General features: G+C 41.3%; 1 protein-coding gene across 1 annotated transcript in view; it reads left to right on the forward strand.

Annotated features, from left to right (window-relative positions):
• The window catches only part of INO80D (INO80 complex subunit D), a 44,825-nt gene extending 25,813 nt beyond the window's left edge, over positions 1–19,012 (forward strand). The window contains exons 8-13 of the mRNA XM_030485466.1: positions 1,610–1,719; positions 3,264–3,397; positions 4,845–5,062; positions 5,374–5,531; positions 6,500–7,692; positions 8,442–19,012. Of these exons, the coding sequence (XP_030341326.1) occupies positions 1,610–1,719; positions 3,264–3,397; positions 4,845–5,062; positions 5,374–5,531; positions 6,500–7,668 (1,789 nt within the window). The 3' untranslated portion in view covers positions 7,669–7,692; positions 8,442–19,012. The remainder of the gene's footprint in view (positions 1–1,609; positions 1,720–3,263; positions 3,398–4,844; positions 5,063–5,373; positions 5,532–6,499; positions 7,693–8,441) is intronic.
• The last annotated feature ends 5,668 nt before the right edge of the window (positions 19,013–24,680 follow it).

Genomic DNA, 24,680 nt, shown 5'->3' on the forward strand with positions numbered 1-24,680 from the left:
GTCTGTACCTCCTCTTAATTATCTTCCCAGCAAATCAAACTTAGGTTCATGCTTTTTGTTAGATTTAACTCAATCTAACATTAAATGAAACCTGGCAACAGAATAAATATCTTCTAACAACTCTGAAGGTTACCTTCTGTGGGAATTCTTTCTAAATAATGTCAACATCCCTCCAGCTCTCAGCATACTGAGAGTTGGTTGATTCATATTTGTGCAGAAACAGAGTAAGTCTGAACCCTGGCGTTATGTCTGGGGTATCAGTAGCATACTTTTGCTGTTGCGGTTTTGCTTTACAGGATGTGTGACTGTAGGGGTAGAAGAGCCTAACATGAGAGGCAGGCTGGAATAGGGTACTGAGAGTATATTCTGGTTATGGGATGCTTTTGTTCCTGGACAGCGGGCTGTAGTTCATGAAAGTTGGAGGGTTTATTGTTGGGGAGGCGGGATGATGTTGAAGAGTTGCTCAGAGGTGTAATATAGAGGTATATTGCTAGTTTACAAAGTTGTGTAAATGCCTTCAAACTTAAACTACAGCAAAACCTTGCCAGAACTGGCAAGCTCTTGCTGTTTGGTTTGGGTTTTTTGTGTGGGTTTTTTTTTTCCCCATTATTTTGCCTTTTGTTACACAAAAAGATGACGTTGTTTTGGTAGACTGACAAAGCCAGGTATGCCTGTCATCACTGCTCTGGTTATTCTGAGTAACCACAGTCTTTTCAGTTATGAAATTTTTCACAGGAGTAAAATTGCTAACTAAAACTTTGCTCAGTCAAAGTGCAGTTGATGACAGAAATGGCTGAAGGAAAACAGTCAGCTACAGACAGCTTTTTGTCAACCTAGAAAACAACGTGTACAGAGGTGAAAGTCAGCCCTGGAATCGCCAGCTTTATCTACATGAAGGTGACAAATGCCTTGAGAGCAGGCCAACACCAAGCAAGCTGTGTAACGCTTACAGTACTCATCCACACTGCTGTCTGGTCGCCTGCTTGCAGCTCAGGCTCAAAGCATTGAGGCTGTGCTGAGGAAGCACTCAGCTCTGGGCACCTGCTGGTGGATTGGGCTGTAGCACGTTGTTGAAGGAGAGCTTTTACCCATGTTGAGCACGCTCAGGCTCTACCGCTCCAGAGATCAGTCTAAGTTTGTCTGAGCACATGCTTGCATGTAAGCTCTGGGGATGCTCGGCATGTTTTGATTTATGAACAGGCTTGGAAGTACACTTGACTGCCCATCTAGGCATACCCAATACATGGTATTCTAGAGATTGACCTCATTTTAAGGGTCACCTGTGTTGACACTCACCTTTTGCTGTCCTTGGCTCTGCTGCAGGGTGTTGTACTATTTACATGGTAGTAGCACACAGCACTTCTCATTACAATTAAGGCCCTGTGAAATAAATAATAATCCTGTTACTGCAGTCACGCCTTCACCTGTCATTGACATCTGTCCCTGTGTAGAATCTGGTAATAGTGTGCACCCATCTGAATCATGACACACACACGTGTGTTACAATTTTTCATCCTTCTGTGCCACATTCAGTGCAATAGTTTTGCTAAGTAACCACCCAAGGCTGGGGTTTTGTCTCTAAACTCTTCTATATTTTTTTTCTTTCCAGCACAAGCCAAGTGAGGCAGAGAGATGCAGAACCAACAACCTGTAGTGGAACTTCGAAGGGAGAACAGTGCACTAACAAGGCCCTTCCATTTACCAGGCATTGTTTTCAGCGTATCCTCTTAACTCAATTTGGGAGTTGCATTCAGGCATGGGAGCTGTTCTGATTTAGGGTTTTCTGTTTGTTAGGTTTTTGCATTGCCAAACATGTTTTCACAAAGAAATACTTGTTTGTTAGTGTCTCGTCAGCTACTTCACTTTTAATTTGTCTCCTGATTTGGGTTTGTAGACAGTGGAGATAAGTAGTTTGCCAATGGCACCTATTATAGTCACATCATTTTACCTTTGTAACCTGTTTTTAGTGGGTGCACATTAGATGTGAGGCTTGATTCTGAAGACTATAAGCAGGCAGGCTTCTGACCTGGAATACTTAAGAGTTCTGCAGACTGTCTTTTTTGGTTTTAGCTGAAGAATTGTGCTTTTGTTGGAGTGACTTCTTTTGTTGGAGCTTTTAAGTGACTAGTGCTGATCTGTTCCAGTAGCTATCAGACTGCAGCACCTTTTCAACCTTTTTGATTTGCAGATGCCTTGTTTTTCTTGGTTGATTTTTGCAAGCCCCTTAGAAGTAGGCTGCAGGGCAGCTCAAAACCTCCCTATGAGAGAGCACCATGGTGTGCAGCTGTTTGGGATTTGCCTCCTGATTCTGATTTTTTTGGTTTGGTTTTTTGTGTTTGTTTAAGTGGCCTTGCTTGTTCGTGTGCATAAAGCAGAGAAGTCAGGACTAGTGATTTTGCATTTGTGCCGATATTTTTCCCATCTGCACTTTCTTCTCAATGGAAACTGTTTCTCCTAAAACAAACAGGCTCTTATTTCTGACCCATCAGTACAAGTCTGACATCTGGGCTGTTTTGCAGGGTTTTCATTTTCTTTGTCCTTTCTTTTGCATTTTAACATTTTATGAACATACAAAGTGACGTTGAGGTGTGAGAAATGTTCAAGATGGAAGGAGTGCTGCTAATGTTGTTTGAAAAAGCACAATGAAATATCTGTTTGATTTGCTGTAAGCCTGGAAACATTTTCACTCCTGCAAGGGATTGTTCTGAAGGAAATCTCAGCAAGCTTACATTTGGATTTACTTGACCTTTCTGTCTGATTGCACACATCTTTTTTTCAGAGAAGCAGGAAGGATCTTGAAACTTCTTTGTCTGTGCTCTAAAGAGAAATGCCAAAAATGTACCTTAAAAGATTGAATTAAGAAATACTCTTTCTTTAATGTTTCAGTATGGATTGTCATTAGTCTGTAAGGAAATAGTCCTGTTGACTACATTGTTCCAACTGCTTCTATTGATGTATTGATTAAGACTCCAGGAAAAGCCTTCTTTTTGCTAAGAACTCATTAGTGAAATGACTGCTTCTGTAAAACTATCTCAATATATAATAAAATCATTAGAGATTCTGCATTTATGCAGTTTCTCACTTTAAAAGTTGGGTTTGAGCTTTACCTAGCTTTGAACTTGCATAACAAAGTTAAGGTACTCATTAAAAATTGCATGTATGGACAGGTAGAGTTGAAGGCTCTGATCTTTATCAGATTGATAAATCAAAGGGCATTCCTCCATCGTTGCCTTCTGTGTTATTCCTGATTCAGAAATGTACAGATATCTTATTGAACCGTTCTCAGCAGCTCTTCTCAAGTTGCACAGCCAAGTTTGCAGATGGTCAACAGTGCTCTGTGCCAGTTTTTGACATTACACATCAGACACCTCTGTGCGAAGAACATGCCAAAAAAATGGTAAGTACAAAGCCAAAACTGTAATTTATATGTTTGTATATTGGGATGATCAGGAGTTTTAACCCCAGTCTGTGAACTCTTGCTTGACAACTAGCAAGTTTATCAACTTACAAGCTTGTTTCCTTTTATTTCTCCTAAGAGGGTAAAACATGCCAAACATTTCCTATTTAGTATAAAGTATGTTGTGAAAATCTTTCACATACTTTTGAGGATATAATAAAGCGTGCGTGAGAATATCCTTCACTGGAAGAAATCTTATTCCTCTCTTGAATTGAGAAATAGAAAATCATTGAGAGAGATCCTGTGGTCATTTTATTTGGTCTCACTCCTGACCACTGGATCTGAATATAGTATGAGTGTGGTATGGATAAGAACACTGCATCTCAAGCAGTCTCAGTAATGGGGCGCAAAATATTTTCTAGAGGAAGTGTAGACAGCAATTGCAAGCATACACATAAAGTTTGGCTACTTTATTTACCTATTGGTGACTATTAGAATTTATCTTTAACCTCCTTCAGGGATCTGTGGATCCCAGAGGAAAAGCAGTGGCCTACAAGAAGTTGAGAGAATGTGTAAATTAAGGTGATGTTCTCTGGACTCATTTTATGCCTCCCATTTTCCAGAACAAAACTTCTAGAATAACTCACAAACCCACTTCTGTGTAGCCCCTCCTGCAAGGCATTAGGCATAAAACTGTCCTTTTTTTTTTTTTTGTTCTGTTGTTGGGTTGTTATGGGGTTTTTGTTACTGTTTTTGTCCAGCCTCTCCAATACTTGTGAATTATGGAGTTTTCTGGATTAAAATGTGAGAGTCTGTGCTACACAGATTTATATAGGATTTTACCCCTCTCTGAGCCAATCTTCAGCGTGTCTTTCAAAGTTTACGTCTCTAGCATATACAGTCCTCTGCCATTACCAGTGTGATGGCGACTGAAGACTGTAGATAGTTTGATTTGTTTTTTCATTGGTTAATGATTGCTGTTCAAAAACAATGAAGCCTTAGTTGTTTACCCACATCCTTACCCTAGTCCTACAGTATTAATTCTGTTTGCTCAGTGCTGTCCCTCTTTATGGCAGTGGGCAATTGAGGATGCTGGCTTTAGCTGCTGCACACTCTCCCCATTATTGCCACCTCACAAGGGTGTTCTGTCTTCAGAACTTACAGGAATGCTGCCAAAGGTTACAGTTTTGCACTGATTTAGTTAGGGTTTGCTATGGTTATTTTTAAAGTGACGCTGCATGATCTCCTATTTAGCATAACCTCATAATTTGATCTATGATTTTTGCCATTGGGATCGATGAGAAAGGAAACAGCTTAATTTTTGTAACCATGCCTGGGTGTAAGCTAGCATTACACGTGAATGTCTGTGGAATGAGCAGGGGGAAAAAGCAAGGAAAGTAATACATGTTCTGGATATGCTCCCATTGTTACTGTTTTATTCCCAAAGGACAATTTCTTGAGAGGGGACAGCTCCCGTAAAGTTCAGCACCAGCAGCAGAGGAAACCCAGGAAAAAAACGAAGCCACCTGCACTTACCAAAAAACACAAGAAGAAGAGAAGGCGAGGCCCACGCCGGCCCCAGAAACCCATTCCTCCTGCAGTGCCCCAAGGGAACCTCACCATGCCTGCCAGTGTCTCACTGCCAGTAGAGATGCCACACATACGGTCAGTGGTAGCCCTGCCCCAGTTTCCCACTGCTAGCTTCAATGTTGTCAATGTTTCAGATTTAAGCAGTTGTTTGGTTTGTTGGATAAAATGTCTTGCTCTTGATGCTGCTTTCTATGTATTTAATCAATAGCCTGAGAAGCTTCCTAAAGAAACCTTCTAAAAGCATTTCTTTCCTAGAAAAAGGGGAAAACAAAACAAAACAAAAAGGTGTGAGGAAGCAGCCGTTATAGATGGATATGCATTCCTAGTAGTTGTTGTTTGGAGGAATCAGAATCGAACAATGGGGACTAACGTTACTTTCTGTCTAGGAGCCCCTCAACACCAGAGCTGAGTGCCGATGAGCTGCCTGATGACATCGCCAATGAAATCACAGACATTCCACATGACTTGGAATTGAATCAGGAGGACTTCTCTGATGTCCTGCCACGGCTGCCTGATGACTTGCAAGATTTTGATTTCTTTGAAGGTACTGTTTTATTTTGTTTTATGCTAACATGAACACAGTCAGTGAACAGAAGAAGGGAGTGTTTCTAAAATGCATTTTGAGGGGTTGCTTGCTTTCCTACAGAGGTTATAAATTCTAGACAAGGAAGTGTGCATTTGCTTTATTGTTTGTTTGTGAGCTCTGAAGTAAAGCCAACATTAAGAAGGCTGGTGTGTGCAGTTCTTGCTTGCTCTTAGAACTACTGCTCTGAAAATCCTAATTGGTTTAGGATTTTAATAATTCATTTTACATTTTTGCTGCCTGTCAGTGTTGCAGTTTAATCAAGAGTATTCTCCGTAATGGCATCTTTCTGCCATCGAGTGGGGCTGGAATCACAGTCAATGTTGGCCTTTGATAAAGGGAGAAGAGAGTGAGAATAAAATCTTTAAATACATTTTTTGAAAGTAGCTTTTGATCAGAACTGTACTTGAATTTATGTATTCTAAAGCTTAGTATCTATCACATACAACAAAGAAATTAGAACAACCCAGTGTTAGGGTATGTGATTTCTTTGGTCATTTTCTGATATGAGGTGACATCAGACTGTGTTTGAGTTGAAATTAACCTAAATTATACTGACTGTGTGACTTTCAGGTCCAGTCTGTAATGTGGTAAGTAGACTATTTGTGTTATTGCAGCATTGAAGAAAATCTTATTCAAGTGCTTTCACATTAGGTCTAGTATGTTTGGGAGGCATCTTGTATTGTATTGAAAGAGGAAGGTGGAGAGAGGGAGTTCCGTTGAAAAGGAAGGTGTAATTTCTCATTTTTTACTTTGCTTATCTAGTTGACACTAGTGAATGAAATTTCCTGTGTACCACAAGCCACTCTGGAAGGTTATCATACTCTGCTGCTCTGTACTGAACTGTCTGTACATCTGCAGCCTCAGAGTGCCAGTGCTGGGCTCACCTGAGAGGAGCGTGCTAACTTCTGGTGTCCCTGTTTCTGCAGGTAAAAACGGAGATCTCCTTCCAACCACAGAAGAGGCAGAGGAACTGGAACGGGCCCTACAGGCTGTAACTTCTCTTGAGTGCCTGAGTACCATTGGAGTACTTACACAGACAGATGGTGTGCCAGTTCAGGAGCTGTCAGATAGAGGGATAGGGGTGTTCTCTACAGGTGCTGGAGCTCCAGGAATGCAGTCCTTGAGTCGAGAGGTTAACACGGATCTGGGGGAGCTGTTGAATGGGCGTATAGTACATGATAATTTCTCTGGTCTGGAGCTGGATGAGAACTTGCTCCGTTCTGCTACCTTGTCCAACCCACCTACGCCCCTGGCAGGGCAGATCCAGGGGCAATTCTCAGCCCCAGCCAACGTTGGCCTTACTTCTGCCACTCTGATAAGCCAGAGTGGCCTTGGGGAGAGAGCCTTCCCAGGACAGTTTCATGGACTTCATGATGGCAGCCATGCCTCCCAGAGGCCCCACCCTGCCCAGCTGCTGAGCAAGGCAGATGACCTGATCACCTCACGACAGCAATACAGCAGTGACCATTCACACTCCTCACCCCATGGAAGCCATTATGATAGTGAGCATGTGCCGTCTCCCTACAGTGACCATATCACATCCCCTCACACCACATCCTTTTCTGGTGATAACCTGGCAGCTACCTTCTCAGCAGAGATGCCCATGATGGCACAGCACTTGCTCCCAACTCAGCTGGATGTGCCACTTAGTGGGGTGGTCAACCCCAGAACTCACTGGGGAAATCTTCCTGTCAATCTTGGGGACCCCTCTCCGTTTAGCAACCTTCTTGGTGCAGATGGACACCTCCTGTCCACCTCCCTGTCCACACCACCTACCACCTCGCACTCAGAGACCACACAGCCTGCCTTCGCCACTGTGACCCCCAACAGCTCCAGTGTGCTTCCGGGGTTACCGCAGACCAGTTTTAGTGGCATGGGTCCTGCCTCCGCTGAACTCATGGCCTCCACCTCCCCTAAACAACAGCTCCCTCAGTTCAGCGCAGCCTTTGGGCACCAGCTGAGCTCCCACAGTGGCATCCCCAAGGACCTGCAGCCCAGCCACAGCTCCATAGCTCCTCCCACGGGCTTCGCAGTGACCGGTGCCACCGCTACCAGTACCAATAACGCATCTGCGCCCTTCACCACCTCCAACTGAGCTTGTCTGCCTGGCTCTGTGCAGGTAGATGGGGGACCTGTGTTTTCTATATTTCCTTTTTTTTCCTTTTTTTTTTTTTTTTCTGTCCTCCCTTCCTTTTTGTTTTTTAAGAGGGGGTTGAGAAGAAAACCCCTGCTTCAGTACTGACCAGGGTTAGCCCTCTGTGAACCTTGCTGTAGCGTTCACATGTGCTTGTTATGCACCGGTGCTCATTTATTGCAGGCAGGTTCACCGTTCCCAAAAATTCCTTAAGGATACAGCACAGTTACTGGATGCAATTGATCTTAGCAGTAAGACCTAGAAATGGAAAGATACCTCAGATTACCGATGCATGTTACTGTTCCCTAGGGTTTGGATCAGTGCTTGCCATCCCTTTAGCATCTGGTAGAAAGTTTTCCAGTGGGCAGAAGTTTCTTTTATTTTTTTGGTTTTAATTTACCCTTTTCCAAAGGTAGCATCTGGCATGGAAAACTTGGCTGCACGCATTGATTTGAGAATGCTGCACTGAAGTCCTAAATCAAGGTCATGGTTCAAGATGAGTTTGGCAGTTTCTTAAAATAGTCTCTTGACCTCCTCTGTGTGCGTGTGTGTGTTTGGGGTGCAGGGAGCAGCAGTTCCTATTCTTCCTTTGGTGAAGAAGTGGGAGTTGTCCCCTTCCGGAACTGGTCACTGTTCTTGCATGCTGATTTTTGTTGGTTTGGGGGGGGGAGGGGGGGTGTTTTGTTTTTTGTTTTGTTTTGTTTTATTGTGATTATTTTTAATTCATTGAGCAGCAAGAGGAGCAGTTGACTGGTTGCCCAGAAATCTGAAGGCTGTTACAAAGTTAGCCCAGGGGAAAAAAAGAAACTAAACCAGAAGGATTGAAACAGATCATGAGTGAAGATTAGTGAAGATTCCTGTGCAGAAATTCCCACCTTTGCTGAATTACTGTGGCCTTGTAGCATTGATAATTTGCCTTCTCAAGTGTGGCTTTGTCCAAGAACTCCTTGCCTGACAGGCTGACAGGTATTTCCCAGCTGAAACTGGAAGAATTTGGTTGGTGTTCTGCCCATCCACACAAGTCTAGGTCAGACGCTTGGTAAGTTTCAGATGGATGCATTTCTGAAGTTATATCTAGCTACTGAAACTTTGTTGGATAGTTTTCCTCCCACTGGGAGCCATATAATTTTTCCAATGCTTGTAGGATTTGATGCTCTGTATGGGAAGCTGAATGTATGTAAGGAACTAGCAAGTACCTATCAGCGGTCATGGCTAACCAAAAGAGAAATCACTAAAGCAAAATAGAGAGATAAGAACCCCTTCTGTCTGCAGCACAGTTTTGCCTTTACTGCCCACCTGCTAAAGGTAGTATTCAGACTCTTTGGTAGTAGCTTCAGTTCTTAAAAAAAGCAGTCCAGTAGCTTTTAGATTTTTATTTTATTTTATGTTTTTTAATCCAAGAGATAACAGCAGCAGAAATTTGTAGGTGTGTTTAATTGCATCTCTTTATTCGGGAAGGGGAACTTGCTTGTGACTTTATAGGGCTCAAACTTGCTACTGTACTCTGACTTTGACTGTAAAAGTAGCTCCTACTTAATATAACAAGTCTCTACTCTTCTTTGTTTGTTTCTGAGATGCAGATGAGAGAGAATGGAAAATCCCACATTTCAGTCTTTTACTGACAGATTTCATTCTACCTTACAGTAGAACATCCTACCTGCATGTATTCTAAGTCTAATTCAGGAAATTAAGAGATACCAAGCACATGTAACAGAGAGGCCTAATAAATCATTTGAGCAAGGGATCATCGAACGACGTTTAGTTGCTATAGAAATTCATTTTGTTAGCAGTCAGGCCCACACCAGAATCTCTAACCCAAACCTCTCCTTCCATCTTGCTAAGGAACAGAATTTAAATGGGATAGGTCTTGTGTCTTCTTACTATCATAGCAATCATTCTGTCCCTCTTTTCTTGAAAGATTTGTCCTACTTAAATACAAAGGAGTATGGATGATGCATATGTTCTTTCTGAAATTGCAAGTGTTATGTGGGTGGAGGAAACAAAAATGATTTTCATGCTTCTGTTGTTATGAAGTCCTTATTTCATACTTGGTAAAATAGATCTTAATAATATAAGCTGAATATTTTTAAGTGGTGATTTAAATATGTTTGTAACATTTAAATGTTTTTAAATCATGTAAAAAGTTGAATTGAAGCCTATGAAATCCTGCTTGTGATTGTCCTGCTGATTGAGGAATGCCCAGTGGTATTGTGAAATGAGGCAAATCTGACAAGGCATTTATTTATTTTTGTATTATGTTCCCCATACTTTGTTGAGGAGACAATTGTTTGATTTGCAAATGAATTTTGTTGTGTCCGTATACCTTCTTACATGTGTTTTGATGACTGGCTGAAAAAGAGTGGAGAATTAGTATACCAAATGGTTAATTCTTTAATCTGCCTCTGTATTCATGTCATTTTAGAGGATGTTAATTTCTGTAAATTGGTTTCAGGACTTTGGTCTTGAAATCATTCTTGTGCCCACCAAACTTTAATGAAGCTGCAGCTAGTGCAGAGTATATTTACCCCACATCACATTTCTCTTTCTTAGCAAATGCAGGGGGTGAGGGGAAGGGAAGAGAGGAACAGAGTCTAGTTCTGCTTGGTCGCATTGGTATAAGTTATGGAGGAGCTCTTTGGTCTAAGGTCATCGTGAGGTTGTACTGGTCTAACTGGGAACAGAACCCAGCTCCTAATCTGAGCATTGGTTTAGACAGCGAATTTCAAAATCTGCAAAAGCTCTGCAGGTCTGTAATTCCCATTTGAAATCAATAGCTGTTACGTACCTGCATTCCTTTAAGGCAGCCTAGGATATCAACTCTCTTCACCCACTTAGACTTCAATTTTTGTATAATCTTGATGACTCTTCCCTGAAAAGTGACTACGTAACATTTTTCAATGAGCAAACTAAGTTTGCAATAAAGCTGCACTTTTAAAAATAGACTTTGGGTTGTATACATTTGAAATAGGAATCCCTCTCTCCTGTCTGACACAGAGTTCTGAAATGGGCCACCACTCTTGCCTTTTCCTGGTTCACCTCCTGTTTTTTCACTGCCGCTGATTTCATGGTTACAGCCTTTTAAGCAGTTACGGGTCTTGATCTTAGCTTTACATGGTGGATCATTCCAGGTGGGCTTCTGCACCCACACAACCTGTTGATTTCAGTGAATCAGTGTCTTATTGTTGGATGTGAGAGATCCAGTCTAAAAGGTAATGTGCAGCCAGAGATGTTTCACGCCTCTTCCTCTAGGAAATACTGCAGCTCTGGTTAAGGTGGTCCTTGAGGCCGTTATTTATGTGGTTCCTGAGTAGAATCCATGCTCTCTCGCAAAGGTTTCTGAGTATCATCTCATATAGCAATTAGCACTCTAATCACCCTTTCACCAAAGAGCCAGTGTAGCAATTTCAGTCCATTGATTTGAAATGGTCAATGCCTGTCGTGCCCTTTATGTGTTAACAAATGGAATAAAGGTAGTTTAACCTAAAAGTTAATTTCTTGACATAAAATTTGAGTTTTAAAGAACTGGAGAAAGAAAAAAAGATAGATTTATAATAAAACACCAGTAACATCATTTTTTGTAATAATAGCACCTCAATTAGTCTTTGTACAAAAGTGCTTAACACAGGATGAACTTTGACAATGTATAGGAACAGCCTCATGCTCTTCTGGTGTTTAAGGCATTGTGTAAGAGACACTTTCATGTTTCCTTTCACTTAGGAAGACTGTATGCCAAGTTTGAGGGGAGCCGTATGCGCTTAGGTACCTCAAAGTTGATTTGTTCTTTAGCCTCGTAGTTACTATGATACAAGAAGATGTATGTCTGATGCAAGAAGATGGAAAAGATGCATCATTTTGTCTCTTCCTGCCTTCTAGTTCCTCCAGGCTTTTGCTTAATTCCCTTCTTGTTAGTAGCATTCTTCTCTCTATGGTTGGCATAAAGCTTTAAATTGATAATGCTGAGAGGTAGCATAGTTAGGTCTATAGGTAGCAGGTCTGCCTCTGGCACTGTGGAGAAGATGGCAACAGCTAGATTGCCCATTTCATTCAGCAGGTTAGTGAAATGAGGATTTGCAGTTCTCATTCAGAAGGCATTGGAAGACCCCGAGAAGCTTATCGCCAGCTAGGCAAAGTGCAGAGATGGTATTGGAAGTACAAATGTAAGGGAAAAAATACCAGAGGAGAGTCATCCATAATAGCAAAGAGAAGCCAAGCGAAGAAAAGCCATAGGCTTTTTTTGGTTTTGTCCTCCTAGCAGGAGATGGGTATTGAATAATTGGGAAGTTTTGTTGTGAGTTGTTAGGCACAGTGTGATGCTACTGGCTTCAGGGGCATGGCCAGGGCAAAGGGCCTAGGACTGAACCCGCAAACCAGTTGCCAAATTCAGTTTGAAGGTTTATTTTGCCGTGTACAGTACAGCAAAGTACAGTTTGGGATTGAATCTGCTTGCCAGGAAAGAAGTCTCGTGAAGGAGTGTAATCAACAGTGGACAGATGTCTTTACTGAGAACATGGCCCTGATGGTTACGTACATGTGGTTTTGGTCAGCTTCTGAACTCTAGCTCCTCCGTGAGCTGCTGCAGCATCATGGCTGCTGTGTTTCCCTGTAGGCATCAGCAGGGCTCCAGGGGTGTTTCTCGCTGTGCTGCAGCAAACTGGTGAGTTCTCCAACAGGATGAGCCTTGGGGCAGGGAGGAGAGAAGAATTCTTAGAGCCAGCTATCTGCAGTTGAATCTTTCAGGACTTGTAGGTCATATGTTTGGTGGCAGGAGGTGTTTTCAGCAGACAAACAGTAGAAAGTGTACGTGCACTGATCTACAGTGAGGCGCTGGTGTGGGTGTCTGGGCAGCTTCCCTGGTAGGATGTTTAGTTTTGGTTTTGTATTTTTACCATTTCCTGTGAAGGCTTCTTAGTGCAGGCCTGTTGCAAGGTCCAGTGGTGGTGGCAATATTAACTGAAGGAATAGTCTTGGGCTAATGTGCTGGCCAGATCTTTAGGTCTTTCTGATCTTTTGGGCAACATTTAGTGATGGGGTGTTGTGGGATTCTTGTACTTCCTTTGTTTCGTTTCCCTCTACATTCTTCATCATTCTTTTATTCTCCCATTCTGAGATAGTTCTCCAATCTAAGTAATGCCGACTGGTACGTCTTCTGTGGTCCTGAGCAAATCTGGCTGTAAAATGAAAAGGAGAGATTCATAACATACATTTCAGATGCTAGAAAGACAGTGCAATGGATCAAAGTATTTCTCAAATCAATGAGTAAGATGATGCTTCACAGCACACTAATATGTCATGCACTAGATGCTGTGGGTACAACATTGTTTATGGGAGTGCACATGCTAGCAGTGAACGTGCAAGTATTTTTAGCAAGAGTTTACCTTCTCACAAGTTCCTCTTCTTTTGAGAAGTGCATCGGTAGAAAGTCAAGAGGAAAAATGTAAATTATTCTTCTTAATACGCACAAGCCCAAATAAAAGTAAGGAGAGTTGGTGGAAAAATCTACATTTCTGTTTATTAAACTTAGACTTTAGGAGGAGAGGCCTGCTCATGAGAGACCTTTAGCTCTATCAGGTGAAGTTTTGCTTTTGTCTTTAAAACTAAACTAGACAAAAACACTGTTGTTGGGAAAGAAGAGTTTGGTGGAGGAGAAGGAGTTACGAAAGACATGTCTTTTAACAGTTTTGTTACTCATGTTTTCAGCCCTTTTTTAAAAAAGGAAAAAAAAAACCCACATTAGTGACTGTTCTGGGAGCTTTTCCCTTGCTGTTCTGCTACTTCTCATGGTTGTTGGGTTCTTTGCTTTCTCCTGTTGTGTTTTGCTTTTGCATACTCATTCTCTGGCTACTATGGAATAAGGTAACATACTGGAAGCATGAAAGGAGAAAGTGTGCTTGGCTGTAGATCGATAGCAAGAGTTGGAGAAGGCTTTCTTTTTCTGTCTCCTTGAAGTAAGTGTAGGCATCTTTCAGTCTACTCTGGCTCATAGAATTCGGTTTGGAAGTGAACAGGAGGAAACTTGGGCTTTTGACCTTAAAACTGTACTTACTTGATGTAGAAAAATGCATTCTTCCTACTCCTTCTCCCTGCTAGTCCCCCAAACACACACACAGTGAGATGCCCAGAGTACCCGTGTATCGACCACATACGTGTGTTGACCTTGGTCGAGTAATGCTAATGTTTTACCTGCTTTCTGTCGCCGTCAGCCGGTGCCCACAGAGGTGAACTCTGGATAGGTAACTCTCCCAGATATCCTCTGGAAAACTTTAACTTTGGTGCAGATTGCTCTGATGTAGCTAACTGCGATGGCATTGGCTTCTGCCTTGGAGTGGACTGATTTACCCTGAAATGACTCTCTAACCTGCGTCTTAAACAGTGTGGTTGGTTCCCGTGCAAATAGATTCATTCTGAAGTGATGGACAGTTCGATTCTCATGCAAAATAGCTACATCCTACCAGAAGGGGTTGAACCAGTTTATCTGAACAGTGATGACCTTCACTGTACAGTTTTGGGTATGTCTCAGGGATTCCTTGTAGAAATAAGGGCAGTTAACAAAAAACAAAACAAAACAGAAAAAAAAAAAAAAAAAGGAAAAAGAAAAAAAAAGTAAATAGTTTTAAAAGTAAATAATAATTTAAGGTAGAGCGTCACCTAAGTGAGAGCGCAAGAAGGAGAAATCTTTGTTCAGTTTCATAGTCCACAGTGTCTGGCTTAGGGACTCTTTCTCTTCTCGGGGCTCTCATCTCAAGTTCAACATACAGAATCGTTTTCATCACGCTCAGCTTTAAACTTTTTATTTAAAGATACCCTTCCCCAATGAGCTTTCAGAATACTTATTGTAGATTTTAAGAGAAATGGTATATTAATTTATGCTATTAACATCACCTCATAAATTATAAGTTTTATACTAAAGCTGTATTGAGTGTAATGAATTATGTTGCATATGTGTTTTTAATAGCTATAAAATTATATACAAGCTTTTTTGGAAAAACAAACTAGTGAAGCACCTTTTTACACTGGATCTTTGCCGTGTCAAGGTGTACAGCTATTCTTTGCTACCTTGCAGATATCTATATCTATATATAGATATATATATAAATGAAATAAAATGGTATCCTGTATCAACAAGCATAGAACTCTTTTTAACCCTTATATTACTGTTCCTATAACTCTTTTTAAATTTTAAGTGTTACATTCTGCAATAATTTATCTGTGGTTTGTACCTATGATTAGAAATTTAGTTACAGGGTAAATAGATCAAATTAAAAAAATCCAACTACTGTAGCTGGAAGTTGTGAACCAAGTTTGTAAGACCTTTTCTTTCTTTCTTTCTTTTTTTTTTTTAATGTATTTATTTCCAGTTAGCTCTGTGAGTTGGAATTTGAAAAGTCAGAACATTAGGAATCTACAGTGTCTTATTCAGGAATTTTTCCCCTCCTTTCCTCACAAAGGAATTCCCACTGTGACTTATAAATAGAATTAGACTGCTTGTGTGCATGTATGTATTATATATACACACAAAAAATATGCATTGGGGGGGGATGTATGTGCGATACGAATGTGTATATTGTATGTAGGTCATAGTTTTGTAAAGAGAAAAGTAGTCAAGAGGTGATGGAATGTATTGTAGAAATGTGATTATTTAGTAGGGGGTTGTTATGTCCTCACTGTTGTATAAATAACTGAAACTCTCTACTACATAATCTTCTGTTATAAGGCTAACTCTGATATCATGTCAATTTTACTGTTTTTTAAATGAGTTGCATTGAGCCCTATTTAAAATGCCATGAAAATACCAAGCTCCCAAAGACAGCCTTGAAATAAAACTAATGGGGGAGGAGGAGAGATGGGAGAAATGAGTGATGTTTGTCAGGAGAAATTGAAATGGGAAGGTTTGCATTCGGTGGATGGGGAGGCATGGGAATTGCTGTATCTTTGCAAATTAATACCCAAATCTCCTGTGGTCTGACTTGGAAAATGTTGTCAATCGGTGTGCTTGTGTTTTCAAATTAGGTTGTAAGGGGCACTGTTTGTGTTCTGTAAAAGGATCTCGTCTTCAAAGTAGATTATTTTCTTTCGCGAGGGTTTTTGTGGATATTAATTTTGTCCCAAAATTGCTGTTGTGGCATTGCAGAACAAAATACTTTCAATCCAGCGAGTTTCACTTGTGCTGTGAAATTCTGAATTTAATTATGGCCATTTAACTTTTCCCTCCTCTCCCTCCCCCCTGTAATTGGAGAAGGAAGATTTCTTTATGGAGAGTTCTCACTTGCAATTGTGAGAAGTCAGAAACATTCTTACAGATTGGCTTATTCTTCATACTGTTCTATTTAGGCTGGAGAAAGCAACCTAATTGTTATTTATTCATACAGTATCACTTTTAATGATGATGATCCTGGTGACTTTAGAAATCTGTTTAGAAAAACAGAGCTTCCAGTATTGCACAGACACTTGAATTTTTTGAAGGCATTTTTTAAGCAGTTGCAAATCAAATCATAATTTTCAATTTTTATTTTTTTTTTTTTAATATCCCCCTCCCTATCAGTATGTTGACACCCCCTCAGGCATCCCTCCCCCTTTCCTCTTCCCCACAATTTGTTTCTGGCACATACACATACAAGTGAAAGGGCAGGGAGGTGGAAGTTGTCAGAGGCCTTTCCTTCTGCTTATTTGGTGGTAATGGGCGTTACGAGCATAAATCTTTATGCCTTTATGGAGAAGAATATACCCATTTTTGTGTATACCTGTACAGAGAGATCTATCTGTATATGAGATGTTGGTAGCACTTTGCTGAATGTGGACTTGCCCTCATGATGTACAATAAATACGTATGAATGCAATCAATCTAAATCTATATATACGTGCATACAGATGTATAGATGGGGTATATGCTGTATCACACACACGTGCATTAGTTGTAACATGAGTGAGTGTGTGAGCTAAAGAGAGAGACTGTCCACGTAACATGTGTAACAGGTAAGCACTTGTGCCAAACAAGATTGTTTTAATTCTTCTGAGGGATTTGGATGACATCAGTGACTGATCTGAGCTTGGTTACCATTGATTTGTGTTACCTCAGCCCTCACAGTGGAGTTGCCTTGGTACGTTTCTGCTTTCATTTATTCTATATTAGTACTCAACTGAGGCCTCTTGCAATGCTGACCTCTTCTGCTTCTCTGCTCCATTGCCTCCATTCCAGCTCCTCCTTGTCCCTGCATCCCTACTGTTTCCCTTGCAAGCAGCAATCAGGTTTAATGGCCCAATCCAGCTCTGCTTATGCATTAGGAAAATTCTCTTGGTGACTGTAGTGGAAGCTGAATTGGGCCCTAAGCACTTGCTTGAACTTATGCAGAATTTTCCAGCTATTCAGTTGTGCTTGAGTATGACTGTGATTTGCGAATGAACACAAACTTTTCTTAGAACCTGATGCAAAGCTTCCTAGCATACTAAAAGGTTAACCTGGCATTGTATTTTAGAGGTAAATGCTCAAAATTAGAACAATGCACCCACCAAAAATTATCTTCAATTTTCAGCTCCAGGGAGAAAAAGAGAGTTTGGATTGTGTTTCCCATAGTGCAGGCAGTAAGCACAAGGCAGCGCTGTGCTCTGTTCTGAGCAGTGGGGTTGTCATCAAGCATATCAAGAGAAACACAGCTTGTTATATTTTACCATTGAACAGATTTTGAAATGAGTTGCAGAGTTGACCATTAACGTGCTAGCACTTTGCATCCAATTGTGTATTGAATGATCTTGCTTATGTAAGTGCATTGTGGTTTTAAGTATTTTATTTTCTGTTTCCTGGCTAAGTGGAGCTTCTATATCCTTTTAGCAGAAAGCAGCTGTCAGAACCTGCTCAGTCACATTTAAGCACTGTTGAAACTCCTGGCTAACTTAGGCTTCAGTTTCAATGGAGAATGCTGCTCCAGTTCTGTCATCGAGTCGTACTGCATTCCACGTTTTCCGTATGGATATGGCACGATTTTTTCTTGGCCACAATTCAGCCATGGAGTTTTGTCTTCTTTGCATTTCTATTAGAAAAAGGTAATTGATGTGCTGTTCCACCTGAGCTTTCATGCAATCATACGCGACGATTTCTATAATACATATGTTGGGGCGTGTGTATGGGTATGTCTGTACTGTGTGCGTATAATACGTATTTATACACACACGTATATTACGCTATTTCAGTTTATGTATGTGGAGAACGTACCTGTTGGTTCTCTCCTGATATATACTCATGCATACGTATATTAAATATGTATATAGAGTGTAGATGTCCTGCATATACATGTGTATATGTTATGAACCTCGGTTGGCAATTTTTTTCCCCACTCTTTGCAAATTGCTCTCCCTTAACGACATATTCTCACTGAAGCTGCATTATATAGAAGAAATGGAGAAATGTGTTATCAAAGTTTTATTTTAAAAAGGAGACTCTTATTAATTATCTAAAGCCATCTAATTGTCTTTTGAATTTTTACTAGAAGGGTTGTTATTTAAAAAAAAAAGTGAAAAAAAAAGGTAAAAAAAAAAAGGAAAACAAAAAAACAAAAGCAAGCAGACAAGCCCTTACTCCCACCATCGCTTCTATGGACATAAGAAAGAAATGGAAACAAAAGTTTCTATGTATTTATTTCCTTCAGAGGTTTCTGAGGCATACTGTAATTGCATTCTGCCCCATCCCCCTTTTGTCCAATTATAATTAATGATTCATGGTTTCTTTTACAGAGCTTTTTCCCTCATTACTTTACTTTTGTAAATCATTGTTCACCTCCTACGTTCGGTAGTACTGATAGCACTAAGGAGGTTTCATGTCCTTCTGTCCTTTTTGGGAGAAATACCAGAGCATCACTATTGTGTTACATTTTAACATACTTTGTGGAGGATGGATGTTCTTATTGAAGATGTCTGTAACAAGTCTTTAACTTATTTAATGTGAGAAGCCTTCATTGGAATCTATAGTTCGTTTGTTTCCAATGAGTTTCTGCAACTGTTTTTTCATCAAGATATTAAGTAGTTCCCTTCTTATTTGATTCCTGAGGTTTTAGGGTTTGGGTTTATTGTTGTGGGTTTGGGTTTTGTTGTTGGGTTTTTTCCCTCCAATTCTACAAAATGTTTTTCTGCAAGTGCAGCAAAACAGATGTCAGGATCTCAACCAATATCCTTCTTGCAGTTAAGGGTAAATATCTTTATCCCAGATTTAATAAAAGAGAAGGTGGCAAATGGACAATCCAAAGCGCTTAGAGGGAATGCTCACTCTTTTTAAGGCTGTCTCAGAGAAGTTTGTGTTTGGTGTCATTTTAAAGGTAGCTTGATCACATTTTGATATCAGAAACAGCCTTGTAACAAAGAGCCTCATACAGTTGTTTGGCCACTAGAGTTTAAAAAGTAAACAAGTTGCAGTGGGAAAGCAAAGGTGAGGCAGTGTATTTTGAACCAGTGAACTGTAGCTTGCAAACGTACCTGATTTTGAAGTAACTGCATGGTAGCAAGGATTAGCAGTCTCTTACACCCCTTCCTTCTTCCCTCTCATCCCCGACACGTGTTCAGCATACCGTACATTGGGAAAAATAAACAACTTACTCCAGCAAAGCTAAATCCACTTAATGACTGCTTAAAGGGAACATACAAACTTGCATTGCTGCATCCCGTCTCATGGTATTAGCTGGAAGACTAGCTAATACTCACAAAAAGCCCAGTCCAGGTTTCTTCTGTGGATGTATCGCTTTTGGAGAGTGTGGTGCATGAGGAGGATGCCCGAGAAGAAGGGTCCCTTCCTGCGGGTGCCCGGCAGCGATACCAACTCACACTACTGCTTCTAGTGCTGGAGGCTCACGGACAGCATTCCAGGGGCGGGTAGGGAAGCTCGCGTTTGTACTTTCCCTTTAAATAGGAAAGGTTGGCTCTCATGTTCCTCATACTTCTCAATGAATGTACTGTATTACCATTTTAAAAAAAGAAAAAAAAAATCAATGAAATGATAATAGATTGGTCTCCTTTTGTTATCTGGTCCTTGTTTAATTTGTTTAAGGGTTTTTGTATACAAAAGTTTACATTTTTATGTATATTTTTCTTGTGTAAAAACTGATGTAATATGTGTATAAAACACTGTATGTATTATCTGTATATAGTGTGACAAAATGATTTTCTTTCTTTCTTTTGGATGTATTAATAAATCTTGCTGTGAAGTAGCTGTGTTTACTATATTGAAACCCTCTTCCTCAAGCCATTTTGCCAAGTCTGAGATGTATGAATATTGCCCAGGCTGAAATCTAATCCATAAAGTGATTTCTTTTTTCTTTTAAAAGATATCCTAAGTACAGTTATTAAACCATCCTTTACTTAGATAGCTGTAGAGTCTCATTCTACTCTTGCTTATTGCTTTCTAATGACATTAGCTAATTAGTTCTGCAAACCAACTAGTGTCTTCAGTCTCAGTCCTGATTCTAATTATAGTGCTTTCTAGCTCTGGATCACTGGCCTGAAGACCAGATCCTCCTCATCTTATTTTCTGGTTTGGGTTTGCGGAACTGTGCTTGAAATAATACAATTTAAGGGGTATGGAATAGCATTTTTTTCTTATATGTTGTTACGTTTTCTGAGATCTAAAAAATGCACACCTGCTTCATCACCGAAACTGGTAAGTCGGAGTTTGGCATTATTTTGAGGATTGGTGTATGGATGAGAAATGACGGTTGCTGTGTAGTTCTGGTCAGGTCTTTGGCAGGATTGCAAGGCCAGGGTGTGCATGTGGTGACTACCTGGATCGTCCAGATGTTGGGAATCTCCACTGCCTTGCTTGGACACGGACAGCTGCGCACTGGGGTAAAGCTGCTGTTCTGCCACCTTGCTGTGGCTGGTGCAAACTAGAGTGCTTTGGCTGGCGCTAACCTTACAGTGCTAGGTTTGCTCTCCGAGAGCAGCTTTTCCACCTCTCTTCAGGCAGAACTATGCCTTGGATGCTTTGCGGTGAGTAAATGGCTGCTGCATCTTCCTCTCACCATTCGTTTTGTGAAGTTTTCCCCTTTGCTTTCTGTTATCAAGGGTATGTGCTTCAGCTGATCCTTGCTTTGCTAGTCTCCCATCTCCAATATGTTTGAGGTTGTGGCTTGCAAGGGAAAAGCAGTCATGTCCTAGGTGAGACCATCTTCCAGGTTCTGTGTTTCATAAACAGTCTCACTTAATGCTGACCTGATCATCAGAAGAACTGTGAACAGAGATTGATGAGATTCAGTAATCTGGCTTCTCTTTTTAATGAACAGTGGATCAGCCATTCTACACAGCGTAATTAGAGCAGCATTTCACAGTGCTTGGTTGTAATTCAGGCTGAGGGGTAAGCGGTGTCAGTGAATGATGCAGTCTTACATGCTAACACATGCTGCAAAGATTTTGTGGCAAAGGACAAAACTGGATTGTGCTTTAATGCCTTGCCTTCCTGAGAGATGGGAGTACACTGAAAGTGCTGAATCCAGGCATTTGTCAGGACAGAGTGGTCACAGAAAAAATGAGACAAAGTAAACAAAAGGAGAGTGCAGCAGCATAAGCTCAATGCAGTATGGCTGGAGAAAATCTACTCCAAGCTTCTCCATTCTAGGGAATTTTCAAGGTTGTGGGCCTGAGACATTTGGACACTATAGGGGTTATAGTGATGAGCTGTTCTGGGCTGTTACTGATGCAATTCTGACTCTCTCTGTGGATGTTGCAAAGTTTATCCTTCAGAGTGCTCATATCTCAAGTAGTCCTCAAAGTCAAAATGGTGAGAGGTGGGAGAGTGGTGAAAATAGTTGATCTAGTTGAAGATGTCCCTGTTCATTGCAGTGGGGTTGGACCAGATGACCTTCGAAGGTCCTTTCCAACCCAAACTGTTCTATGATTCTATGATAGTTGTTAAAAACCAGCTTTTAACAAAACAGCAAAAGTAAGTTGCTATTTCATGTAAGATTTGAGGCCACAGTGAAGAGTAAGAAGGTGGAAGTTATGAAAATGGGGGTTCTTCCCTAGAGTTGGGCTGAGACTCTTCTGCTGACTAAGATAGAAACCAGCTGAATCACCTGGGTTTCTTTCCAGCATTTCCATGAAGAACAAAGAAATGCTGCTCTTAGAAAATGATTGCGTGGCTCTCAGCCTGAAACTTTACAAAAACAACCGGCCATTGTTCTAGTGCCACATTTCGAAACACAAATAGGCTTTGTTTGGAGTATCAGTTCAGGAAGAATGTGGTTTATCTTTCTCTGTATTTTAACAGTTCTCTCGAGCTCCAACAGTAGTCTTTTAATAGTTGGCAATTATTTTCTCAGGAAAGCTCCTTTAGTTTGTACTGGAAAAGCAGGTGACATTTTGTTACAAGAGCAAGTATTGCTCTTGTATGCGGTGAAGCAATAGAAAGGATAAACCTTTATTAAATTTGGGAGGTGGCGTCCTGCAGAGGTGAAGACAACTTCAAGGGGACTTGTCCCCTCTGCAGGAAACAATAGGGGATATCTTCCACACTCCCCCCTGGAGCCTACACCCCAAAGCGCAGGGTTGGTACTCTGCAGATGTTGGGTGTGAATTGGAGATACAGGATGCTTTTCTTCAGGGGCTAAAAGTTGATTGTCGTGTTTACTGGTGTGAGGTTCAGCCCAGGAATGGCTGCCTTGGTTTACTGCTATTGCTAATTTATGACTAGTGGAAGGTGCCAGTGAAGAGTTTTGGTACCGCTGAATCTAGTTAGAAAACTGAAGTGTTGTGCTAAAAATGTCCCTGAAAGCAAAGTAGCTTTGATATTCAGATGCATTCTTGCGTTTCTATAGGGGAACAGCAGTACCAACTTTCTATGCCCACATCCAGTAAATCCCACGGCAGTTGTCCTTAGGACCAAGAGGTTTGTGTGTCCTGTTCACCCCTTGCACCTTGCTTGTGATGGCTGTCATAGTGACTGGTGTGGAGAGTCCTGTATTGTGAACTCAGTCTGGCTCTGATGCCTGTTTCTGCTCAGCTTGTGCACCAGCTTCAGCTTCTTGCCTGTTTAAATTTAAAATGTAAAGCCTTTGCTTTCACACTGTGCGGTTCTTGGTGGAAGAAACCCTCTGTAACCAGCCAGCAACCATCCCAAGGGCTCTTGCAAACCTGATCTGTGGGGTCCTCTACTGTGATGCCTACCAGGTAGCTGATGCTGGTTAGGCTGCTGATACAGATGTAAATGCTGTCACACTGACCAGTATTTTCTCAACAGGTACCTTGTGTTCCATGGACTTCAGCCACTTCTAGCTTCCCCATTGTAGCCATGTTGGATGCAGCGGTGGCCCTTTGCAGCAGGAGAGAAAATGCTGTGGTGAGAGAGAGGAGAGAGGGTCTTCCCAGCTGCAGGCTGGTGCTGTGAGCCTGTGCTGTGACCCCAGGGAGGGCAGTAAGGCTTGTGAGGAGCACAGCTGGCATCTGGTGCAGCACCTTCCCGGTCTGTATAGTCCTTCGTTAGAGAGCTGTGTGGTACGTAATACGGCTCATCCTGAAAAGAGCTTCACAGATGGAAAAAAACCCCTTGGTTTCTCTTGGGGTTTGTGTGTGTTGCAGCATTTCTCTTCAAGCTGTGGCTTTCTTGCACAGGGGCTGAGAGGGGCAGCACTCGTAAAGAAATGCACTGAGCCCAAACTCCATCTGAAGGGGTAGCAGCAACCCTGCCTCACCCAGCTAGTGCCAAAGCATCAGCAAGTGTAGAGAGGCTGATTTATGTCAAATTTGGGCTTGTACTCTGCCAAAGTTTTATTTCGAGCTGTGAGTCTCAGTTACAATACTGCCACATCAGCACTGGTCCACATTTGTGCCAGTGGAATTTGTGCAGAACTGGGCCCTGGAAGTGTTCATAGGTATTTCCCAAAGTCACCATTTTCTACATGGGGCACAGCTTCCCTGTGTCTGTCTGTGGTGGTGCTGATCCCTTCCAGTGCTGGGAGAGCTGCCCAAGTCTAGGGGCCTTAAAGTTCTTACAATCAGTTCTGGGCAGGTCTTCAAAACAATGCCTTTGTTGGGTTTTATTTTCCATTTGCTAATGAAAAATGTTCTTTGCCATCACCCCATTAGGATGAACCCAACTGGGATGGGGGGAGAGGTTTAAGGAGTGATTAAGTGCCTAGAAGCATACAGATGGGTTAAATCCAAGATACATGAGGCATCTGGGGTTCTCTGCACATTCCTGCTGCCTGTTGGTGCAGACATTTAAACTTGCTGCCTGAATCAAGAGGCATGGATTATCATCAGCAGAGGATGCCTCTCTAAGTGTGTAGTCTTCTCTCATTTGTGCTTTCAGCAGTTTGCATGTATTTGCTATGGCTGCTTTGGTAAAGAGCTTTTCCAGCCTAGCTGAGTGTTCAAAGTAAAGCCACTTGACTTATATATGAGAGCACTTGGTTGTTGGTTGTTTTTTGCTGTGGGTTTTTTTTCCCCTCAACCAGTTTAATGCCTTGTTTAATCCTGCAGAATTTAATTTTTCAGTTAGCCAGCATTTGCTCAGTGGAGCCAGCCAGTTTTCTCTATTACTAATCTCATCTTTGCTGCTCTCCCTTGGGTCCTACTGTTTAATATAGCTTTTGTTTGTTGGGTTTTGGGGTTTTTTCCCCCCTCCTTTTTTGCCCAGTGTTTTGCCCATTCCAGACAATGTTTTTGTTGTTTTTTTCCTTCTCCATCTCCTTTCCCCTCAGACTGCAACTAAAATTGTTGCTGAAGTGATTGTGGTAAGCAAAATTAGATTTTTAGAACTCAGAATTGTTCCTTGTCAGACCTTATCCTCTTCACTTGGCTCCTTTATCTCTACCAGCTCTGCCCAGGTACAAGGCCTTGCTTGGCAGAACTACTCCTAATACCCCTAATAAATTAGAATCAGTCAAGGTCTCGTACAGACATACACGTTGTCTGAGGTAGGCCCTTTGAAAGATGATGGAGATGAGGATCTTGACAAATAACATCTCTTAGAAAAATTCAGCAAAGCTGCTGTGATGAGTCTG

Source organism: Strigops habroptila, chromosome 5 (genome assembly GCF_004027225.2).
Source record: "Strigops habroptila isolate Jane chromosome 5, bStrHab1.2.pri, whole genome shotgun sequence".
Lineage (NCBI taxonomy): Eukaryota > Metazoa > Chordata > Aves > Psittaciformes > Psittacidae > Strigops > Strigops habroptila.